Genomic DNA, 20,330 nt, shown 5'->3' on the forward strand with positions numbered 1-20,330 from the left:
CCCCTTCAATAAAAGACAGCGCAGGAGGCGAAATTACTTGGAATCTACTCAAGTCAAAGTACAGATAGACTACTTATGTGTAATAACGATTCTGGTAAAAATAGAAATACGTATTTAACGCCTTTAAAAAGTTCAATAAATAAATAGATGCAAAACTAACAAAATAAATAAATAAATAAATAAATTCATAGTGTAAATTATAATCTTGCATACGAACTATGTTACCTATATATATATATATATATATATATATATATATATATATATATATATATATATATATATATATATATATATATATATATATATATATATATTCATGAAACCCATAATGCCCAATCAATGTTAAATATCAAGATGCAACATTTTATTTCTACAAATCTTTGCAAACAATAACATTTTCAAATAAACACTTCAATGGTGAGGTATTTTTACAACAGGCTACTCATATGTCCCTTGGGGGCTACCTGATGCCATGTTGGTGACCCCTGCTCTATTTAAATGGGTGGTAATTGATAAAGGTAACACACCGAATAAGAGTCAAAAATGTAAAGCAACAACAACTAAATACAGAAATTAAAAATGATGTATTTATACTATTATATATATCGATTAATGTATTGTGTGAAATACTCTAGGTATGACATGTAATGAAATCCAAAAAAAACCTTAAATATGGCTTTTGGGGTTCAGAAAGACAATCAAAGAATGTAAGAACTCACATTAATGCTTACACTAGCTAGACAATGCTCCCTATTGGAGAGATAACAACATTACATTTCAACTGTAGACCTACTGCACTATAATTTTACTGCTTGAGATTGAGTTTGTTGTGGCACTTCTTAACTTAACTCAGCTCAACCATATTTATATAGCACTTTAAAACAACCATTACTGCATACAAAGTGCTTTACATGGAGTAAAAATCAATTATTCCCATGCAGGTGTGGTAGTTGGCAGTTTCCCCCAAGTTGATGCCCTTCAATGCTCGACTGATGCCCTTTACATATAGGCCTACACATAAATACTGTGCTGTGGATAAAAGCAAATTTTCAAGTCAACAAACGTTGATCAATTTTTAAGTTAGGCAATTCAACTAAATGTTTTAAGTTTTGTTGTTGTGAAAACTGAAAACGTTTTCATGTAACTCAGCACATTGTTTTGGATCAAACAGCTTGCTTGCTTTGTTGTGCCAACATAGTTGCCATGAATGTCAATAAGTTATAGTTTACACTTGTTCCAACTTAAATTACTGTTTTAGCTCCTGATAACAAGCATGCAGCACACTATGGAAATCTGTTTGAGCAATTTGTAGAGCAAATATCTGATAAGGTCCATTTAGAACACTCTTTGTAAGACAAATATGTGTGACTCCTAATGACCACACGAGGTCAGTGTTGACACGTGAGTTGTTGTCACGTTAGTCTTCAACGGTTCCACGTTTTATTTGGGCAGTCCAAAAATAGTCAATAAAGCACGCAACGGAACAATAACATTTATAGTATTTAATATCAATCGTCTGATATTGCATACCATAAAACATATTGAATAGTAGTTCTTGAGACGCTTACAAAAAGGAACGAATCATAGAAAAGTAGTTCAATTGCACTGCTCCTCCTCTTCCTCCTCCTCCCCCTCACCGGGATGCAGGACTGGTGCTGAGCTCTGACTCCTCGCCACAGACAAGTCTCGATTATCATCACCAGGGCACACGGGGATCACGCACAGGAATCTTTGTTTGTTTTTTTGGTGCGTATGTGTGCGGCTCGCTTTCTTGGATTCCCATTCGAATACTTTTCTGGTTGTCTCGAGTCAACTCGCAGCATGACGGAATTTGATTTTGTCTTTTAGGGATGATAATGGTCCGTTTCAAATGTACATTTTTACCGAGCTGAAGCTGAGCTTTCATTCAGAGTCCAACTGGATCCACACAGCGGGATGGATACAAATGAGTTTGCAGTGCTGAAACTTTTTGTTGTTGGGATTTTGGGTGAGTGCACTTGTTTTTTCCTTATTTCAAAACGAGAAAATACAAACTAGCCGACATAGTTTTAAATAATTTGATACAATATTTTCCTACGTATAAACATTAACAGACCACACAACATTAGGTGCACTTGCACAATTTAATCATGCATTACAACGACACTATTTAATAAGTGTGTCTGCTTGTCATGGCAGAAAAAAAAGACTAACTTGCATGAAGGTTCACCTTTCAGAAAGTGAGAGACATTCATGGGTAGTTGATAAAACAGGTTGATTCTTCTTTTTCTGCCATGAAGTAGAAGAACATTTAATTGTTGAGCTTGTCACTACATGTCACTGGCATAGATATGAACACAGATACATTATTCGTTATAAAAAATAAACGATATTTAGACAACTGAACTGAGAACTGTATATAATTGTGTACCTCTCATATGACTACATAAGTGAACCAAATTACGAGAAACATCTTAGTAGTGCAGTTCAGCGCCAAAATGTACTATTTTTGTTAGCGCAACATTGAATTGGAGCTCTTTAGATTATGCAAGTGTTCCTTATACCACATAAGCCAAGTGATCTCCTTATGTTGCAATTATTGAACAGAAAATTGTTTTTAATCATTTATATGTTAATTTACATACATTTTTATGTCAAATATTGACATTAAGTAGTTTAGAATGACTCAACAGAAACTGCTGGTTACAGCCCAATAGGGCCCAAATTGCTATGGTGGTGCCATAAAGCTATCCATAGCATGTGTTGATGTTAGCTTTATGACTTGGGTTGAACATGGGCATAATGAGTCAGGCTGCGCGAAGGAAGCATCAAAGATATCATGAACAAGCCCTCCATGACAAGCGTCAAAGGGGGTGGGGGGTGGGGGGGTTATACCATAGCACGCCCCAGTGGACAGAGCTGACCTATATCAAGGCCAATGGGACCTTCTGGATCTGGCTCATTAGCTGGTCCTTAAAGGATTCAATGATGTATGAAAATATGTTTCATGTGGCGGAAATGTTGCGACTCATGAGTTTATGTCCAAAGTTTGAATACGTTGGTGAGTGAAAAGATTCTTGGGTGGTCCGCATCTAGCACTATAGTGCCCTGTGTTGATGAGGAGAATATTATCATAATGTATAGTTATATTTACCGAATTAAGCCAATTTAGACATGTTTTTTTTATTTTAATATGTAATTCAGTGATGCTTTTTGGAGACATTTTCTTGTTTTTCATTTTTCTTTCAAGTACATGCAATTTTTCTTTGGTTTAACCATGGGATTAGAATATGAGCAACTGTGTTGATCTACATTTCATCTGAAGTAAAGTACAATGAACCCCGGCTGAACTGTGGCTTGGCATTTGCAAATTCATCTGGTTGCGGATTAAAAAAAAATAAAATGAACCTATCCTCTGTTTCTGTTAAGGTTTTTGTGCCAGTCCAAGGCCAAAATAGTATTGCTTTGTCGCCATTTTGTTGAATGATGTGAGGTGCACCATTTAGAGAAAAGTAGTGCATTGCCACCATCTTGGCGCCAATGAACTATATTTAAAGAGGGAGTCAACCCAAACATATTTTTTTCCAGAATATGCTCTGTGCCGGCCCACTAGTTGAGACAAGGCGTTCTAATTAATATTGCATTAGTGCAATATGAGTTAAGAAGCAAAATCCACCCGCTTTTAGCCATCTCAGGGGGCGGCCATTTTGTCAGTTCTGTCGACTGAAAACGACATCACAATGTCTCAGGGCTTAGGTATCACGGCTCAGCTTTAGAAAACAGGTCATCCGTGATTGCCCGTTGAGTTGTCATTTTCAGTCGACAGAAGTGACAAAATGGCCGCCCCCAGAGATGGCTAAAACGGGTGGATTAACTCTTATTCCACAAACGCAATATATGCCAGAATGCTTTATTTCAACTAGTCTATGGACTAGTGGGGGAAGACTGGACTGTAATGCAATTGGAAATGCAAAAGCAAGTTAGGCAGAGAGAGAGAGTACTGTGGCCAAAGGATGCAGTTTCAGTGGTGCTATCAGGACAGCAAAAGTGGTTGATGGTGATAAAGAGGAGGGGAGGGGATTCACTCACCAACATGGTGTGACTGACTATCAGGAGCCGATTGTGTCGCCGTCCTGCAAAGTATCAGCCTTGGCGCCACATTACCCGACACTGATCGACATTACACGGTGTCCACACTTGACATTTACACGAGTTGCAGAATTCCAATTTCAAGCATTTTGGTTCGGCTCTGTCATTTCTGTCAGATTGCGTCACGTTGTGGGAGGACGAGCTCAAACAAAGTTGAGTAAGACTTTTTGCCGTTTGAAAAACCCATTGGAGACTTGAGGATGTGGTCTGTGTTTGGCTTTCACTTGGGACCTCCCCTTCATGGATCACAGCCATGTGACAGCTGCGGCCCTTACGGCAATTGCTCAGACAGAATGCTTGCATTGCCATTTTTCTTTGTATTTTTCCTCTCTGGTTCTGTTAAATTGCAAAAAAAAAAAAAAAACTTGGAGGAGAGATTAATAGAGCTGCATCAGTTCTTAGTAAATACTCTACATGCAGCAGGGATTTCCCCATAGTGACTCTGGTCCGGACAAGATTTTCCCATCAAGCATCCCTGTTGGGAGGAAGAAAGCTCGAGAGCAGTTTGTTCAAGAGAAACAAGCCACTGAGTCACCGTGATCTGTTACTTTCACGCTGAGGCCTTCAGTTTACATGTGCGTAAGGTCTCCATCTGTATTATGGAAGGAGAAGAAGGAGAAGAAGGAGTCCCACTGAGTGCAAGGCATCTGCTTGAGCCAATAAACAGCTCTTCCCTCATTGTCAGGGAACATGCCTTGGGCCTCCTCTGTGCAATTGACATGAGTAAGAAACATTGTGTACATTTTCCTTTTTATCTGACGTGCTGGTTGAACAGTGTTACAGTACTTTTATATCCATCAATTTTCTATGCTGCTTTTCCTTATTAACATCGTGGGTGAGCCGTAGCCTATTGTGGCTGACTTAGTGCAGGGGGCGGGTGTACACGTTGGACTATACACAGTACTTGTGGATCAACATTTCATTTCAGATTTACAGTATAAATACGCGTAGCTGATAAAACTGAAAAGATTTACATTCAAACCATGTTTTGTAAGTATGACTATAATTGAACTCTGTGTACTAAACAGAGCTGGGCACTAAAAACGGAGGGTCTGTTATTAATCAGTCGTCCGTCATTCGCCTTTTTTCCGGGGTAAAAAAAAATAGTACCCGTCTATAGGCCGGTCCGCCTCTTATTTTAAACGGGCTTCCCCCTGTGATTCGTACGTTACCTCTGCCAAGCGTGGATTTGGCAACATTATGTCTTCAGAGACTTTCCGGAAACGTTGTAAAGGTGCGATGATTAAAGTGGAACTCACCTCAAGACGTCAGAAGTGTGTCATAAATTCGAATTACTTCACTATCTGATGCGGATCTGTTAAATCTGTTAGAAACATTTCCGTCATTACGTGCTCAGTCGCTAGACTGTGATGTCTATCAGTCCTTCCTGCCTGCCTGACAAAAGCAGACAATGTTGGTCAATATTCAGCATTGACAAACTGCACATTGGTCGGATCCACTTATCAAGCTAGCAAATGTCGGATGCACTGACAAAGCTTGTAGTGTGTGGCAGTTGGCACCCACTTCCTAATGTGTGACATTTGCAGTGCAACACGGTAATATTATAGCACACCTGCTTCACAGTTCTCAGTTTTGGAGTTTGAATCTTATTCTGATTCGAAATAAGGCAAATATCACTTAAACTCAGTCAATACCCGACACCCTTCCCCAAGGTGTGCCTCAAGGTGCAATTCTCAGTCCCTTTGTCTTGATCCTGGACCTGTCACCCGTTGGTCAAATAAGCAGCCATCATGATCTCAACTTCCAACTTCATGTGTCTGGAACACAATATAGTTACAGATGTGATCTTTTCCTGGCACGATTGCCATGTTTGTGGAGGGTTTTGTGGCTTGACACTGTGTGGGATAGCATAAGCGTACACAGTTTGTGTATTTTTTTAACAGCATTTGCTTGTTCTGTTTCCTATTAAATCCCCACAAAAACAGAGGGTCTCTTGTTGCAAACCGCATGTAATAGTAAGTCTAGTTCCCTTTTATGTGACTAATAGAGAATATTCAAATTCATGAACATATGTCATTATGGTTACATTAGTACCGCTACACAACAACACTCATGAGTATGACACTGCTCGAGCATTCTTATACAGCAATAAGAGCAACTTTTAAGAGCATGATTAATCTTTCAATAGGCAGTAAAAGTTTCATGCCGTTTCTGTTGGTTTCAAAGTCTGACACCGAGGGCTCGCTGACACCACCGTCACTTACCAAGCGCGGCCAAAAAGGTAGCCTGGTTCCACTCTGTCCGTATTGACCAAAATATTGGCCTTCGTGTTCAAGAAACGGCGCCACCGTGCAAAAGAGCCGAATGGGAGGATGCCAGTGGATGTCTATTTATATCTGGATAAAGAGGTTCTGAAAAGGGGATAGTTTGCAGCCAAAGGCCAACTTACACACTGGATGACTTTTGTGATAGAAGCGTATAGGCCGACACTTCCTTTAAAAGAGCATTGACTCGTCTAATGACAAAGAATCCCAATTCTTATTCCTTCAAAATATGCCTTTCTTATTTGGGCCCTTAACAAAAGGCTAAGATTCGTTATTACCACTTTGACTCAAATCACCCATCCTCTCTCTTGGCGCATAAAATAGCCTTTTTAATCATAATGTGTGCTGTTTTTCCTCATCATTATCCTGCAGTAGTGCATTGTTCTGCCGCGACAAAGTCCAAAAGTGTGTCGCAGAATGTGAATTTCACCGCCACTTGCTTCTCGTTTGGAGCGCAAGAGCTAATTGGCTTCACGGCGCAGGGGCTCGCCTTAACACAAAAGAATGACCTCTTCCTTTCTCTCATTAGATCACCTTCCGCTCTCCGTTCAGTCTATATTTCGGGAACAACTAATAAATAAAAGTGAGATCCATCACATTTCACAATGCTTTAAAATGTCACATTATATAATAAAAGTATCGCTTTGGCCACACCATGTCGGTGCCAAGCATGAGTGCAAAGAGAAGCTCACGGCCTCAGATTTTTTTTAAGGGATTACTGGGCTCAATCTCAGAAAAAAATGTCTAAACTGTCAGAGTGGAACACTCTTTCATAAACGTAGTGAGAGTGCATCTCATTCCACTGCTGTGTTTTGGCTTTGCAGTCACTGTCAGGCGGTGTCAGCTTGACTTTCTGTTTTAACAAACAGACAACGTGGGGGGGACAATGTCCCTCACGATTAAGTGATGTTGTGTCTTTGAATAAGTACCCGGGCAAAATGCTTTATGTCGGTTGCTCCGGCAGGAAGGCAATTAATGTTTAATGTCATATTTAATTTTGAACATCTGCTCTTTTGATTCACACTGCCATGAAAATGTGACTACTATCGGGAACGTTTAGTGGAATATGGCTCGTTATTGTCCGTCATGAAGTGAGAGTATTCTGTTCCAGCTTGTTTTTTTGTTTTTCCGCTTTATCAATGAGGTGATGGAAGTAAGACGCTTTGTTCTATTTTGGGCTTGTAATGTTTTTGATATAGTTGTGTCGAGGTGTTTGGGGATTCCGATGACGGTTGGAATCACGTCCCCTGTAATGCTGTTTGTTCCACTTGATTATCCACGCAAACACTAAGCAACTGGGAATTCACAGTCTCTTCGTACAGGAAATTCACTTTGTCATTATTGTACGGGCTATTTCTTATCTATCGTCAACAGCATGGTTAAACGAATGCCAAAAAACTAGAGTTTTCACTAAGCTTTTGAAGGATCTAAATCGAGATGAATGGCTTTTTTTTTTCTCCAAAAATTGAATAATGATGAGGTGCTGAGCGCCACAGAGGGGGCTTAAGAATTGATGGGATGTTCCTCGTCCTAAGTGCCTGTACACAAAATTTGGATTAACATTCAAATCGCAGTTGCTATTCCAAAACTGCTGGTACGATTTAAATAAGACGTCCACAGGACATCGGAGCGTCTTCTGAAAGCTAAGATGATTTATAACTCATTTCACAGAAATCACATATAGAATGTTGATTTATAGCGCGTAGGACCTGCAAAGCTCATGTTTTGAAATACACTCAACTCTAAACGGGCCTTTTCCTGACATCTGCTGCCGCGCAGGGAATTCTTTTAAACACCAGCGGCCATCAGCGATCTGCCTCACTGACCTCAAGCAGATGACCTGCAGCTTTTGTTTGAGCATCTGTGAGTCCCCCCCTAGACTCAAGAGAAGGAATCGCAAATCAGGAAGGAAGACACTCTTCCTGGCAGCATTTGTGACCGAGTGGTTAGCATGTCTGCCTCAAAGCTACGTGGTTTGGGTTTGAGGTTTATCTTTTGTGGCCTTCCTGTAAGAAGCTTGCATGTTCTACCAGTGCCTGCATGGATGCATTTTTTTTTTTTTTTTTACTTTTGGATTGCGCAAAATGGTTAAATTGGGATTAATTATTTTGTACCTCTTAGACTGATTACGATTCCACCTACGACAACGCCATAACTGCTTGTAAATTTTGCAAACACCCTTATTACTCTTATCGTAATTGGGTTGTGTTTACACTCTTGTGCCGTAATTGTCTCTGCTTGTAAAATTAATGAGTGCTACTAAAGCAACATAATCTGTTGGTCTGAATATTTGTGATCATGCGTGATTTTTGTTGTTCAGGAAGTCTGGTGAGCGTCAGTCTTTTCCTATGCCAATTAACTGATTAGGATAGAAACACGGGAGACAATGCGTCCTCGGGCATAAATACACATTCAGACTATTTAATATCCTGTTTAGGATTTATTTTGCATTTTTGCTTTCCCTGTGTTTAAACTAATACAATATTTGGATCTTTACAGGACACTCAGGGAAGTACTTGGGAATGAAGAAAAAATGCAAACTCTGTTATTTTAAAAGTGCAAAGAACGCCGTTTAGTGATTACGTACAGTATCTTCCTAGGTGATGCAAGTCAGTTGTACCTAATGATGCTGACGATTACACTGATGAGCAAGCCGCACCTCTTTGGCTGGGTTTCGATTACCTCCGGAGACAATTAGCACATTAATTCATCCTCCATTTCCTCATTTCCTCTTTCTTGGCAAACAAATGTTGGATGGTCATATTCATCTTTGAGTGAAGAAATCGCTGTTATTGATGTTATTTCTGATAGTCCAGCTTGACTTTTTTTAGAATATTGTTTTAATAGTGGCTGTGTCAAGGTAGTTATGCACGGACTGGCTGTTAAATGGGCTTCAAGGATGCTGGAAATTGAAGCCTATTAGCATTGTAAACCCTTCACATGAAAGGATGAAGTGGCTGCTTGTTGTGTTGCCCGCTTCCTTTCAGGAGTCATCTTTTTTTCGTGGATGCATTTATGAATGCAGTTTCATATTTGAATCACTGAATATACTATTTATAAGTGGTTCTCATTTTGGCCTCCATTCCGACATGTCGGTCTCTCTTTTCTTCCGCTGTTACTGATCTAATGTTGCATGTCCAGCAAACCAAACTCTAAAAAAAAAAAATGGCAGAATGATTGAACACATAGAAAAAAATGTATCAAACTTTTCAATCATTTTTTCAAGGTCGTTTACAATGAATTTTTTTAAAATTAAACGATATCCACCTGCTTCCTCTAACACACCTTAAGTGGCCATAAGTGTGATTCTGGATTCACATTGACTGTGACTGTACTTGGAATGTGACTTTCTGGATTGTCTTTGCGGACAACCACCCAAAAATGGGTCGTTTTGTTCAAAACAACCCCAAAAACTGGGCTGTTTTGAACAAAACAACACAAGAAGGTAGGTCAAATTGACTCAATTTGTGGATTGGTCCAATTTTGACCCCAAATTGTGTTATTTTTAACCCAACTGTTTTTAGAGTGTAATATTGCCTCATTTGTATTTCACACACCTACAGTGAGTTTCACTGTTCATTTTCCAGTTGTAAAATCATTTACTGCTGCTTAGTGAAATTCTCTCCTTTGGCACTCTGCTACAATTTGGCTGTTTGAAATAAATCCCAACCTGGCATGATCCACCGGGTGAAACAAATTCCTCACAAACGCTTTAATGCTGCTCACAACTGTCTGCTTTGTTCACAAATCATTTCGCAGGTAGTGCAGATTCATAATCACAAATGCTGTCCTACATAAATCACTTGTACTTTTTTTCATTCATAATCTAGCTCAATAAGAAAACTGACACATTATGAGGCTGTGGCATAATAATCAGTAGTAAACAACATATCCAAAGCAACAAACAAACAAGATCAAACTCAAGAGGGCATGACAACAAAACAAAAGCAACCAACACAATGAACCAACACGGACGGAATGAAACCAGGCAGCTAAATACAAGCAAAGTGACGAGACAACGAGGAACACCTGGACAAGACGAGTGGCTGAAGGAGCTGATTGGTAGACTCACGGGACCAGGTGGAAACAAAAACTTGATGAGCTGGTGCACAGGCCTTAACCTGGATATTAAAGACATTGACTATCTCTTCAAAATGATTTCTAGAAGTTCTCTAAACTCTGGACTGGACTGAAGCTTGGTGTGCGGCAGTCAATTAGTGACCCTAGTAAGTAGCATAAAGCGAAACGTGTCATCAACGAGTGACTGGACCTCCATGCGCCCTTTGAATCCTCAAACAGGGAAGGGGAAGTCTAAATTTAGCAGATTAGTTTCATCCAGTGTTTACCCCTTGGGGTGTCTTTTATACGCATCCTCTGCTTTGGTAGTGCAGCACCTAAAATGGATGTAAATGCGTTCTTTTGACTTTTGTCATTCAGAACTGTTTGATTATTCCTCTACTGCCTAAACGGTTCCCTTTGCTCAAATCTCCCCAGCTTTTTTGCCCAAATCACGCTTGGGTGTGATCCAATGAAGGAGAGACTCGGCGGTATGAGTGTGACTCAATCGCTGTCTGAATTCAGCAAGCAGGAATGCTTGGCATCTTTCAGGGAAACGCCTCCACGTGGAGCGCACGAGACTGCTCTCATGGGAATTTAGTCGGACGTCATACGTACACAAGAAGTAATGCACATGTTTTTGAGTTAGATGATGTGTTTTTTACATTTTTTTATTTAAATATTATGATGTTCCACTAAGACTAAAACACCAAATTCGTTCTCAGCAAAATGAAACATTTTATTGCAACAATATTCATGTTGCACTAGTGGTAAGCATGTCTGCATTAGGGTTAGGGTTGGGTTAGGTTGCCAAAACATCGGAACGCAATTAAAATACACAAATTAATGGCGGTGTCATGTTTTTTTTTGTTGGCTTTGCAAAGTTAGACATAAACAGTGATTCAGCAGCGGTAGCTGTGATGCATGCAGTGTGATCAGAATGATGCAAGGGCTGAGGGGATGAAACCATGGAAGGCTAAAAGGTCAGGGAGACAGATGTGCATGTCAGAAAAAGAAATAAGCTGTTTGTGGCTTATTTCCAATTAAATTCATGTTTTGGAACCATGTCGTTTCATCAGAAGCCTACAATGATTTTTTTTTTTGTTTGCTTATTTGCAGTCAATGCCGGGATGGTGGGGGGCTTTTCAGGTAAGCAAAGTTGGAGCGGCCTTGGATTAAAAGAAGAAATCAAACCAAACATATTTTTTTTCAAGATTATGTTCCCAGCAGGCTCACTAGTTGAAACGAGGAATTCTGATTAATATTTCTTGTGGGATATGAGTTAAGGAGAAAAATGCACCCCTTTTTAGCCATCTCAGGGGGCGGCCATTTTGTCATTTCTGTCGACTGAAAATTACATCATTAACATTGGTCGTTGCGATGTCATTTTCAGTCTACAGAAGTAACAAAATGGCCGCCCCTAGAGATGGCTAAAAACGGGTGGACTAACTCTTATTCCACAAACGCAATATTTATCAAAATGCCTTGTTTCAACTAGTGGGCTTGCATAGAACATATTCTTGAAAAAAATCGGTTTGTGTTGACTTCCTCTTTAACCAAACAGTGTAGTGTATTCATTCTTTGCTCCCCCTTTTACTTCCCCCAGCTACTGAGAGTTTCAACATCGAACCCACTTCTGCCAGGCCGAGGCGAGCCTGCAACGAGTCGCGCTTGGAGTGGGAAGTGGAGGTCTGTGGTGAAGACTTCAAACGTGACATGGCTCACATAGACCCTCAGTATTGGTGTAACCTCACTCACTTTATCAGGTACGACGTGCACTTTACATATGTTCACTTTACAGAACATTTTTCAAGTGTATCATTTCCCAGACATTTAAGATCATTTCAGTCAAAGAGAATTGTTGATTTGAACTGTTAAGTGGGGCGACACATTTAATGTCTTTATTATTTGTTTGAATAACAGCAAATAAAAAAATGACCTGAGCATGTGAAGTACACAGCTTGGAGGCAGATTTTGAAAATGAAAATGACCTTTTCACAAACCCCAAACGCCAGCCTTGCTAAGATAAAATCTGTTAGTTGTTGGCTGAACTCAACATAGTTCCGATGTGAAAAACAAAACATAAATTTCGATTTGTAATGCTTTAGAACAGATCGACTATCGCAAGACCTCATTTAAAAGCATCACCAGAGCTAGTTTGATTTGTCATTGGACATTAAACGACTAGACACATTTTTAAGCAGACATCATTATTAATTGTAGTTGACAGATAACGCATAAGTAAAACGTGCACACGCACATATACACCGTAAATATTTATACTAGAATTAATTTTGCTCTCCTTCTAGTTGAACTCTTCAGAAGCACCTCCGCCTCAACAATCTGTCGATATCTAACATTTCACCTAATTTCTCCCTTTAATCTTTAAACTCGCATGCCAGTTGACTCCAGACTGAGAGGGAGGAGCACGAGTTGACTTTTAATTCAAATCGATCCTCTCTAATTACCCTTTGATCAAAAGGTGAATATGATGGTGTAAATCCGGGAGGATGATGACCAATAGTTCACATGCCACCTCTGCTTGAGTGCTAAAATTAGCCTCCAGTACTTGGTCGGGCAGAGTGGGCTCCACAAAGACAGATGTTTGACTTGAGGCACGCTCGGAAACATCTGAAAATATGACGAGGAGCACATAAGCTCTGACAACTGCATTTCAAAGATAATTTACACAAGAACATGTATTTATACTTTGAATGTGTCATGTAAGTCAATCAATTTGTGACACTGGTGGACTTGAAAGTTGTTTGTATAAAAATAAAAATCCTAAGAGTAAAACAATAATAATAATTTATTCCAGGATGAAACTGTCACCATCATTAAACCTTCATTAAATGTAAATGCACTGTTTTAAGTCAGATTTTAAGAACCGGTGAAGTTTAAAGCCGTGGCAGGCTGTGACACTATCAGGTCGTAATCATAGAAACCATGTTACATTGGTCACCACACACACCACAAAAAAAAAAAAAAAAAAATCGAAAAAACACACATATTGGAAGAAATGCAGGCAAGAGCAATACAAAGTATGTCCATGCTTCTTCAAGGGCTAGCAGAGAACATCTTGCTAGCCCTAAGCGCCCACCATTGTTATAAAGGGTAGTTATCCACAGTAAAATTAAAGACACATTAAAATGAAATAAATCCACTCATATGAAGACACCGTACGGACACAAAATCCAGAGGGAACATCAAAAGTGCAGGGCGATCCTTTTAGAGCTGTAAATGTTCTGTGTATATATCTCAACTCAACTCCATCTTATTTATAGAGCTTCACTTTAATAACAACCGTAGCTGAAACATAAACATTTAGACAATTGAACATAATTTTTAAACAGCGAAGGGACGTGTCGAGTGCGCACATGGAGATCATTGTGCAGTTTTGGGACCGGCGATAGAAAAGCAGTATGCGCTCTGAGATTCCGCTTGGTGGGGCGACACCATTTCAAGATGTGAAAACAAATAGCAGGATCTTAAAATGAACTCTGAAGTGCACAGGCCGAAAGTGGAAGAAGGCCAGAATAGAAGTTACGTGCTCCCTCTTATGTGTTCCAGCTAAGTGAGCGGCAGTATTTTGAACCAACTGGACATATTTCCGTGACTGGCTGACTCCAAAATAAAGTACATCATCGTAATCCATTTGATCTGATGAAGGCACAGTTTACAATTTCAAAGTGCTGTTTTGTCAGAAAGGCTTCAGCTGCCTTCCTGAAGTAAAAAAAAACCAAAACATCTCAGTGTAAAATTTCAGTGTATATTAAAAATAAAATATGTTTTCCCTGTGGAGCAATACGATCTGAAATGAAGTGAATATCAATCATGTTTTTTGGGGAATATGTGTTAAGAAAGCAGAGGCTATATCGATATATCATATTAATATGTTATACAAGCTTGTCATTTGGGGATTTGTCGAGAACAAGACTCAAATCGACCCCGGCTATCGTGGGAGAGTTCAAGTTCTGAACTTGGTCCGAGTCTGTATTATTTTAAAGTCTCCTCTGACTTTCTCCTTTTAATTTCTAGCAGGCTTGACACAGGAAGCACGCTGTTGCATCACTTTAGTTTAAAACAATGATGCTTTTGCTTTGGGAAATGACACATGTGTTTGTTTGCAATTTAGAGAGCGGAAGCCATGCCGAGTCATAAGAGCGGCGACCCATGCAGAGACCTAGTCCGAATTGTAATTTAGCGGAAATACACATGAGCTCACGCACGAGAATCTGAGCGGGTTCTTGAGAGAAAAGCAAATATACACAGATTGTCTCGAACAAGGGAACCGGGGTGGCGAGAGGGGATCGGGCGGTGAGTGCAAAGCACCTCATGTTTAAACAAGCAGTGACCCCTGCAGAGCTTCTTCTGTTTGACAAATGCGTCGCGCTTCCCCGTGGCGCAGCTGCTGCACAAACAACTCAGATGATGTTCGGAGGTTTTTATCGTGTTGTATAACGTGAGTCGGATGGACTACTGAGAGTCTCCAAATTTCTGCCTGCATTTAGGGGAATCAATCATTTACCTCCTCGTGACTTTTGAATTGATTTGCTGCACGGAGAGGCTTCGCATTTCATGAGCAGGAAGTCTTAAAGGGGGAGTCAACCCAAATATATTTTTTTCAAGAAGATGTTCCATGCAAGCCCACTAATTGAAACAAGGCATTCTGATAAATATTGCGCTTGTGGAATAAGAGTTAATCCACCCGTTTTTAGCCATCTCAGGGGGCGGCCATTTTGTCACTTTTGTTGACTGAAAATGACATCACAACTACCCAGAACTCAGGTAATGACCAATCATGGCTCAGCTTCAGAAAACAGGTGAGCTGTGATTGGTCGTTACCTGAGCCCTGAGCAGTTGTGATGTCATTCTGGCATTCTGATTAATATTGCCTTTGTGGAATACGAATTAAGCAGTAAAATCCACCTTTTTTTGTCCATCTCAGAGGGCGGCCATTTTGCCAAAATGACATCACAGTCACTCAGGTAACAACCAATCACGGCTGATCGGTCGTTACCTGAGCCCTGAGCAGTTGTGATGTCATTTCCAGTCGACAAAAGTGACAAAATGGCCGCCCCCGGACATGGCTAAAAACAGGTGGATTAACTCTTATTCCACACACACAATATTCATCACAATGCCTTGTTTCAACTCGTGGGCTTGCATAGAACATATTCTTGAAAAAAATATGTTTGGGTTAACTTCCGCTTTAACTCATATTCCACAAACGCAATATCAATCAGAATTCCTTGTTTCAACTAGTGGGCCTGCATAGAACATATTCTTGAAAGAAATATGTTTAGGTTGACTTCCACTTTAAGGAGCTGTGGCGCCGCCTTATCTGTACTTGAGATAATGTAAAGATGTCTGGCACTCGGCTACGATTCTTCCGTCACTTTCCAGCAGCCACAAATACAACCAAACCCTAATTTGCTATGAAAGGGTAAAGCAAAAGTGAACTTCTTATCATTTGCAATGTTAATCCGATTCAAGGACTGTATGTTGGACTACCCATCGCTAGGTGTGTTTGACAGTTCTAACAGTTGAAAAGTGAAATCTGTACAAAAATCACCTTTCTGTTATCCTTTTGTCCTTTGTTAATATTGAGGGTGAAATATATGTACACATGCATTTAATAAAATATGTATGTAAACAGGTGGTTCTTATGAGGATTTTTTTCTTCTACTTTTGCGGTCGACCAGCATCCCAGAATGAACTTTGTTCAACCTTAGCGGTTCCGCTTTAAATGCAATCCACGTTTTATGTTTGATGCGAGTGGGAGTGCATGCCAAAGGGCAAACTGAATATTTTACGTTGTAATGGGCTAGTACACAGACTTACCGGTGTCTCTCGACACACTGCATTTGAGGCGTTACAACCAAACATGAACCAGGTCAAGTGCTTTGGAGCTCTCCTGGCAGATGAAATACATGACTAAGCATTTATATTTTTAAGTATTAAACATGAGAATGTCACAGAATATGGGATTATGCATTTTAATTATTTGTCGTACAGCCCCTAAACAGTTATTGACAATTTTCAAAATCAAGAGCGCAGAAATAATACAACGTAACATTGCGCAGTTTGCAATTTGTGGCTTGATTGTATAACAACTTCTTTCAAAAAAATAAAAGAATCTTGTGGAAAAGAACAAAAAAACACATCACAAATGACCATTTAACAAGCAAGTCCATTTTATACCCCCACAGCCAGAAGCATACCACAAACGCACAATGCACTCATCAAAATAGTCATCCGCAATTTTTCAAATGTGCCCTTTTACAATCTACTTAGCAGTTAACATTTGTTGAAGCACACACACACACACAAAGAAAAAAAGCACTGTCATTAAAGACAAAAAAATCACCCGCTTATGTCACATCATCATGAAAGCGTTATAGTGACCAAAACCTTCCCCTATTCCCACACACCAGCTTTCACTAAAACAGGGCACGTCTCATCTTGTTTATTAACCCCTGAGTTCAGATTGGACAGGAAGCAAAACACTTCTCTTATCTCTGGCATCTGGTTCCTTTGTCAATACCTTGCAGAATCTACAATATGGACATCTATATACAGTACAACACCCGGCAGACACACACCAAATGCATCTCTTACAGGCGGCAGTGTTTATTAGATTAGCGGCGCTTTAGCAAAGCGCCTTGAAAACAATAGTGACATCTTGACGTCAGAGGGCACACATTCATGACGGACATGGCGGGCAATGGGCTGTGACGGCTCATATATTACAGGCCATGTTGGCCTTTCAGGATGGAAACATTTATGGCGTCATAAGAGACGCATTGCATTCGATCGTTATTAATACGTGTTTGGTATTCCATAAATTAATTTGTTCAACTAGAGTGTGGTATCATATTCATTATACAGTGATTGGTTTTATCAGTTAATCATGAACCAGAAGCCTTCCAGTAAGTCCACTTCCTCGTGGTGACATTTCTCAAATCTTTTACTCTTCACATGTGGAGCCACCGAGTATAAAGTGAGACACTTCAAGTGTTGCTAAATTCACCTGAAGGATTGTCTTTTTTGGGTAAAGACAGAGGAATTAGGGTGGTTTTAATGGATTTATCAGAGGTCCGCTCTAAACCTTCATGAAGTCTCTGAATCCCTCTCCTTGCTTGTTGCGACAAATAGGATTGCTGGGCCAAAAAGGGAGTACAAGGCAATACATTCCATGTCACTTTGATGGATTATTTGCTGAAAGTCTGACGCTCTCAATGCCAGTAACTAAAACTTGACCGCAACTTCATTAGTTTTGTATCACAAAGCTTCACATTGAAGTAATTTGAGTCTTCATAAATGGGAAAGTGCTCATCTCTTCCATAATATACAAATTAATAGATACATTCCTTAATGGATTTTGCTGCGTGACTCGTATAACACAAACGCAATATTAATCAGAATGCTATGTTTCAACTAGTGGGCCTGCATAGAACATATTCTTAAAAAAAATTGGTTTGGGTTGACTTCCGCTTTAACATTGTTCTCAGTATGTAATCTTTGAAAAATGCACTATTGAACCTTTAGACTGAAACTAAGATATTAAAAGGAATGATCCATATTTGACCTGCTCTGATTGCTTTTAGATGAACGATTTTCCTATAGATCCTTTAATTTTCTGCCTCATTTTCTCCACAGTGAGTACCATGTCTTTACGCTGTGCACAGAGACCAAATCCTTCATTGTCCACTGCTACTGGCCCAATCCACTGGTGGAGAGCTACATCATCCGCATACACAAGCACTTTTTCTCCAACTGCACTTTGGAGCAGGTGGTATGGGTGGACCCGCCGGACAACACGCTGACTATCCTCATCCTAGTTCCGGTTTTCCTCACCTTGGCTATGATTGCTTTGGTGGTGTGGTGCAGCAAGAGGAGTGACAACCTGGCTTAGAAGGACAGGGAGACATTATACCGTGATGGAAGAGATCAGAACGTCAATGTACACGATGAAGCAGTGTTTGATAGTTTTGGGAGTTTGATTTATTTGGTCATTTCATCCGCTGATGTTCCAGCAATCCACCATCTAAAGATGTTGAGGCAACATTAAAAACATTTTTGGGTGCCTTCACTCTAGCATCTTGTAATCAGTTTACATGAAACTCTAGTTAATTTCCCCCCTTCTGTGCAATTTATTTGGTCATTGACCAAATCAACCAGTTTGAGTTCTAAACAGTTTGGAACTGTTCAGCAATGTTGAGAAAGCAATTCAATTCATTCATTCGATCCAAATTATTCTTAGTCCGTTTATTTTTTTAACTTTCCCGTCTTTCGTTTATCGCCTACAAAATGGGTGTCCGTCATAGGCGAATAGACGGACCGGTCCGTTACACACACGTTACGCAGAATGCCCAACTCTGACTTTTCATTAACACAATTAACAGTAAAATACAAGCTTTGCCCAAACCCAGCTATCGATGTGACTAAACCCACTACGATGGTTGATGGTGTGAATACCATACCAAACATACCAAACCATCATATTCATTGTCTTTAACTCATTCAGTGCCAGTGAGATATTTATTTGTCTTTTCACAGTCCAGCCGTTCAATCCCAGGAACTTTATTTATATATTTTTAACTATTTTTCAAATGTTCGGGTAAAAGAGGGTCTGAAAATGTCTGGCACCGAATGAGTTAATAGTCTCCCACCCAAACATTAATGCCACAAAAGGTCTTATCTCAAGCCCCCTGTATGTCTTAAGAATGCCAAAGGTTTGGTGTAAGACGTTCATGATTACCATTTCCCCAACTATTCTATTCCACTGTTTGTACAAACAACAACATGCTTGATCAAAAGTGGTAGATGGAGTTTGCTACCTTCCGATCATGACGATTGTGTTTTTCGCTTTACGTGCTGCTGTTCATTCAGGCACTGGTTGCTCATCTAACTCTGGAAAGAGTTCATGTATATTTGCCAAAATGTCAAGCTATTTATTGTATTTGCCTTAGAGTTATTTGTACATATGCAGTGTGAAACAAAAAGAACTTCTTTAGGTGTTGAACATTTCGATGGATGAATCGACTGGCCAGACCAAGACCAGTGACCTTGGACATTCTTGTCAGTCAGAGCACTGTATCATAGCTGAAGGCCAAAGTATCCGGTGGTGGAACTCTTTTAACTCATGGGAAATATGATTCCCAGTGGACAACATTTTGAACATGACACATGAAAGGATGAAAAGGAACCCAAACTTGGACTTGAAGGGATTCTGTAAGTTTCCATACACTGCTGAGTTACTCAAGGGACAGTCATAGACTCACTGGAAAGGACAAACAAACATGAGACAACACTCGGATTCAACCATTTTGAGTCTCTTGTGGCAGTTTTGGAACAGTGTAACTTATCAGATACGGATGAATAAAGTACTGTTAATATACTGAGACGTCATACTTGTCATCCTCTCTAATCTTGTCTTCCTTATCATTGTTTTTTTTTTTCCAAGTGTAACAAGTGTGACAACAGAACAATCACTGTTCAAAGGCTGTAATATGAATGCGGTCCAGTAATCACGCACATGCCAGCCAACTGCTTGTCCTTAGACTTATACGGGCACTGCTCCAGGAATTGTTCTCTCCCGGCACAAAAGTGGGGGATGAGAAAGTCATTTATAAATATATTTTAGAATATCAAATAAAATTCTGGAGGGTCAACAGGGGCTACAAAGATTTGAAATGTGACATTTCGAATACATTGTCATTGTAAATTGCTCATCGGTTTCAATTTTGACACACTTCAGGTTTTCTGGCCCCAAAAAGGCCATTGTCCTACAAACAAACAGCCCCCCCCCCAAAAAAGCACCATTTCAATCTGTTTTCTGTTCAACAATGTTGT

At 39.8% G+C, this 20,330-nt stretch overlaps 1 protein-coding gene across 2 annotated transcripts; it reads left to right on the forward strand.

Moving 5' to 3' along the window:
- Positions 1–1,641: 1,641 nt before the first annotated feature.
- LOC147127426 (receptor activity-modifying protein 3-like) lies at positions 1,642–19,881 on the forward strand. 2 transcript variants are annotated; one of them, XM_086021551.1, is made up of 5 exons: positions 1,642–1,749; positions 1,852–1,990; positions 11,592–11,621; positions 12,079–12,238; positions 18,135–19,881. In XM_086021551.1, the coding sequence occupies exons 2-5, from the start codon at positions 1,939–1,941 to the stop codon at positions 18,388–18,390; spliced, it is 498 nt and encodes a 165-aa protein (XP_085877677.1). In that variant the 5' UTR covers positions 1,642–1,749; positions 1,852–1,938; the 3' UTR covers positions 18,391–19,881. The 2 variants fall into 2 exon arrangements, with proteins under 2 accessions (XP_085877677.1, XP_085877678.1); XM_086021552.1 differs by lacking the exons at positions 1,642–1,749; positions 1,852–1,990 and adding an exon at positions 10,487–10,642 and having other exon boundaries at positions 18,135–18,567.
- Positions 19,882–20,330: the final 449 nt, after the last annotated feature.

The sequence above is a fragment of the Filicampus tigris genome, chromosome 21, assembly GCF_054856515.1.
Source record: "Filicampus tigris isolate MCC_2025a chromosome 21, RoL_Ftig_1.0, whole genome shotgun sequence".
In the NCBI taxonomy this organism is placed as follows: Eukaryota; Metazoa; Chordata; class Actinopteri; order Syngnathiformes; family Syngnathidae; genus Filicampus; species Filicampus tigris.

Excerpts from the sequence above, each read along its gene's own strand:
- LOC147127426 (XM_086021551.1), top strand. The coding sequence starts at position 1,939 with ATGGATACAAATGAGTTTGCAGTGCTGAAACTTTTTGTTGTTGGGATT. Across the intron at positions 1,991-11,591 it reads TTTTGTTGTTGGGATTTTGG|TCAATGCCGGGATGGTGGGG; the intron begins GTGAGTGCACTT and ends GCTTATTTGCAG. Across the intron at positions 12,239-18,134 it reads AACCTCACTCACTTTATCAG|TGAGTACCATGTCTTTACGC; the intron begins GTACGACGTGCA and ends TTTTCTCCACAG.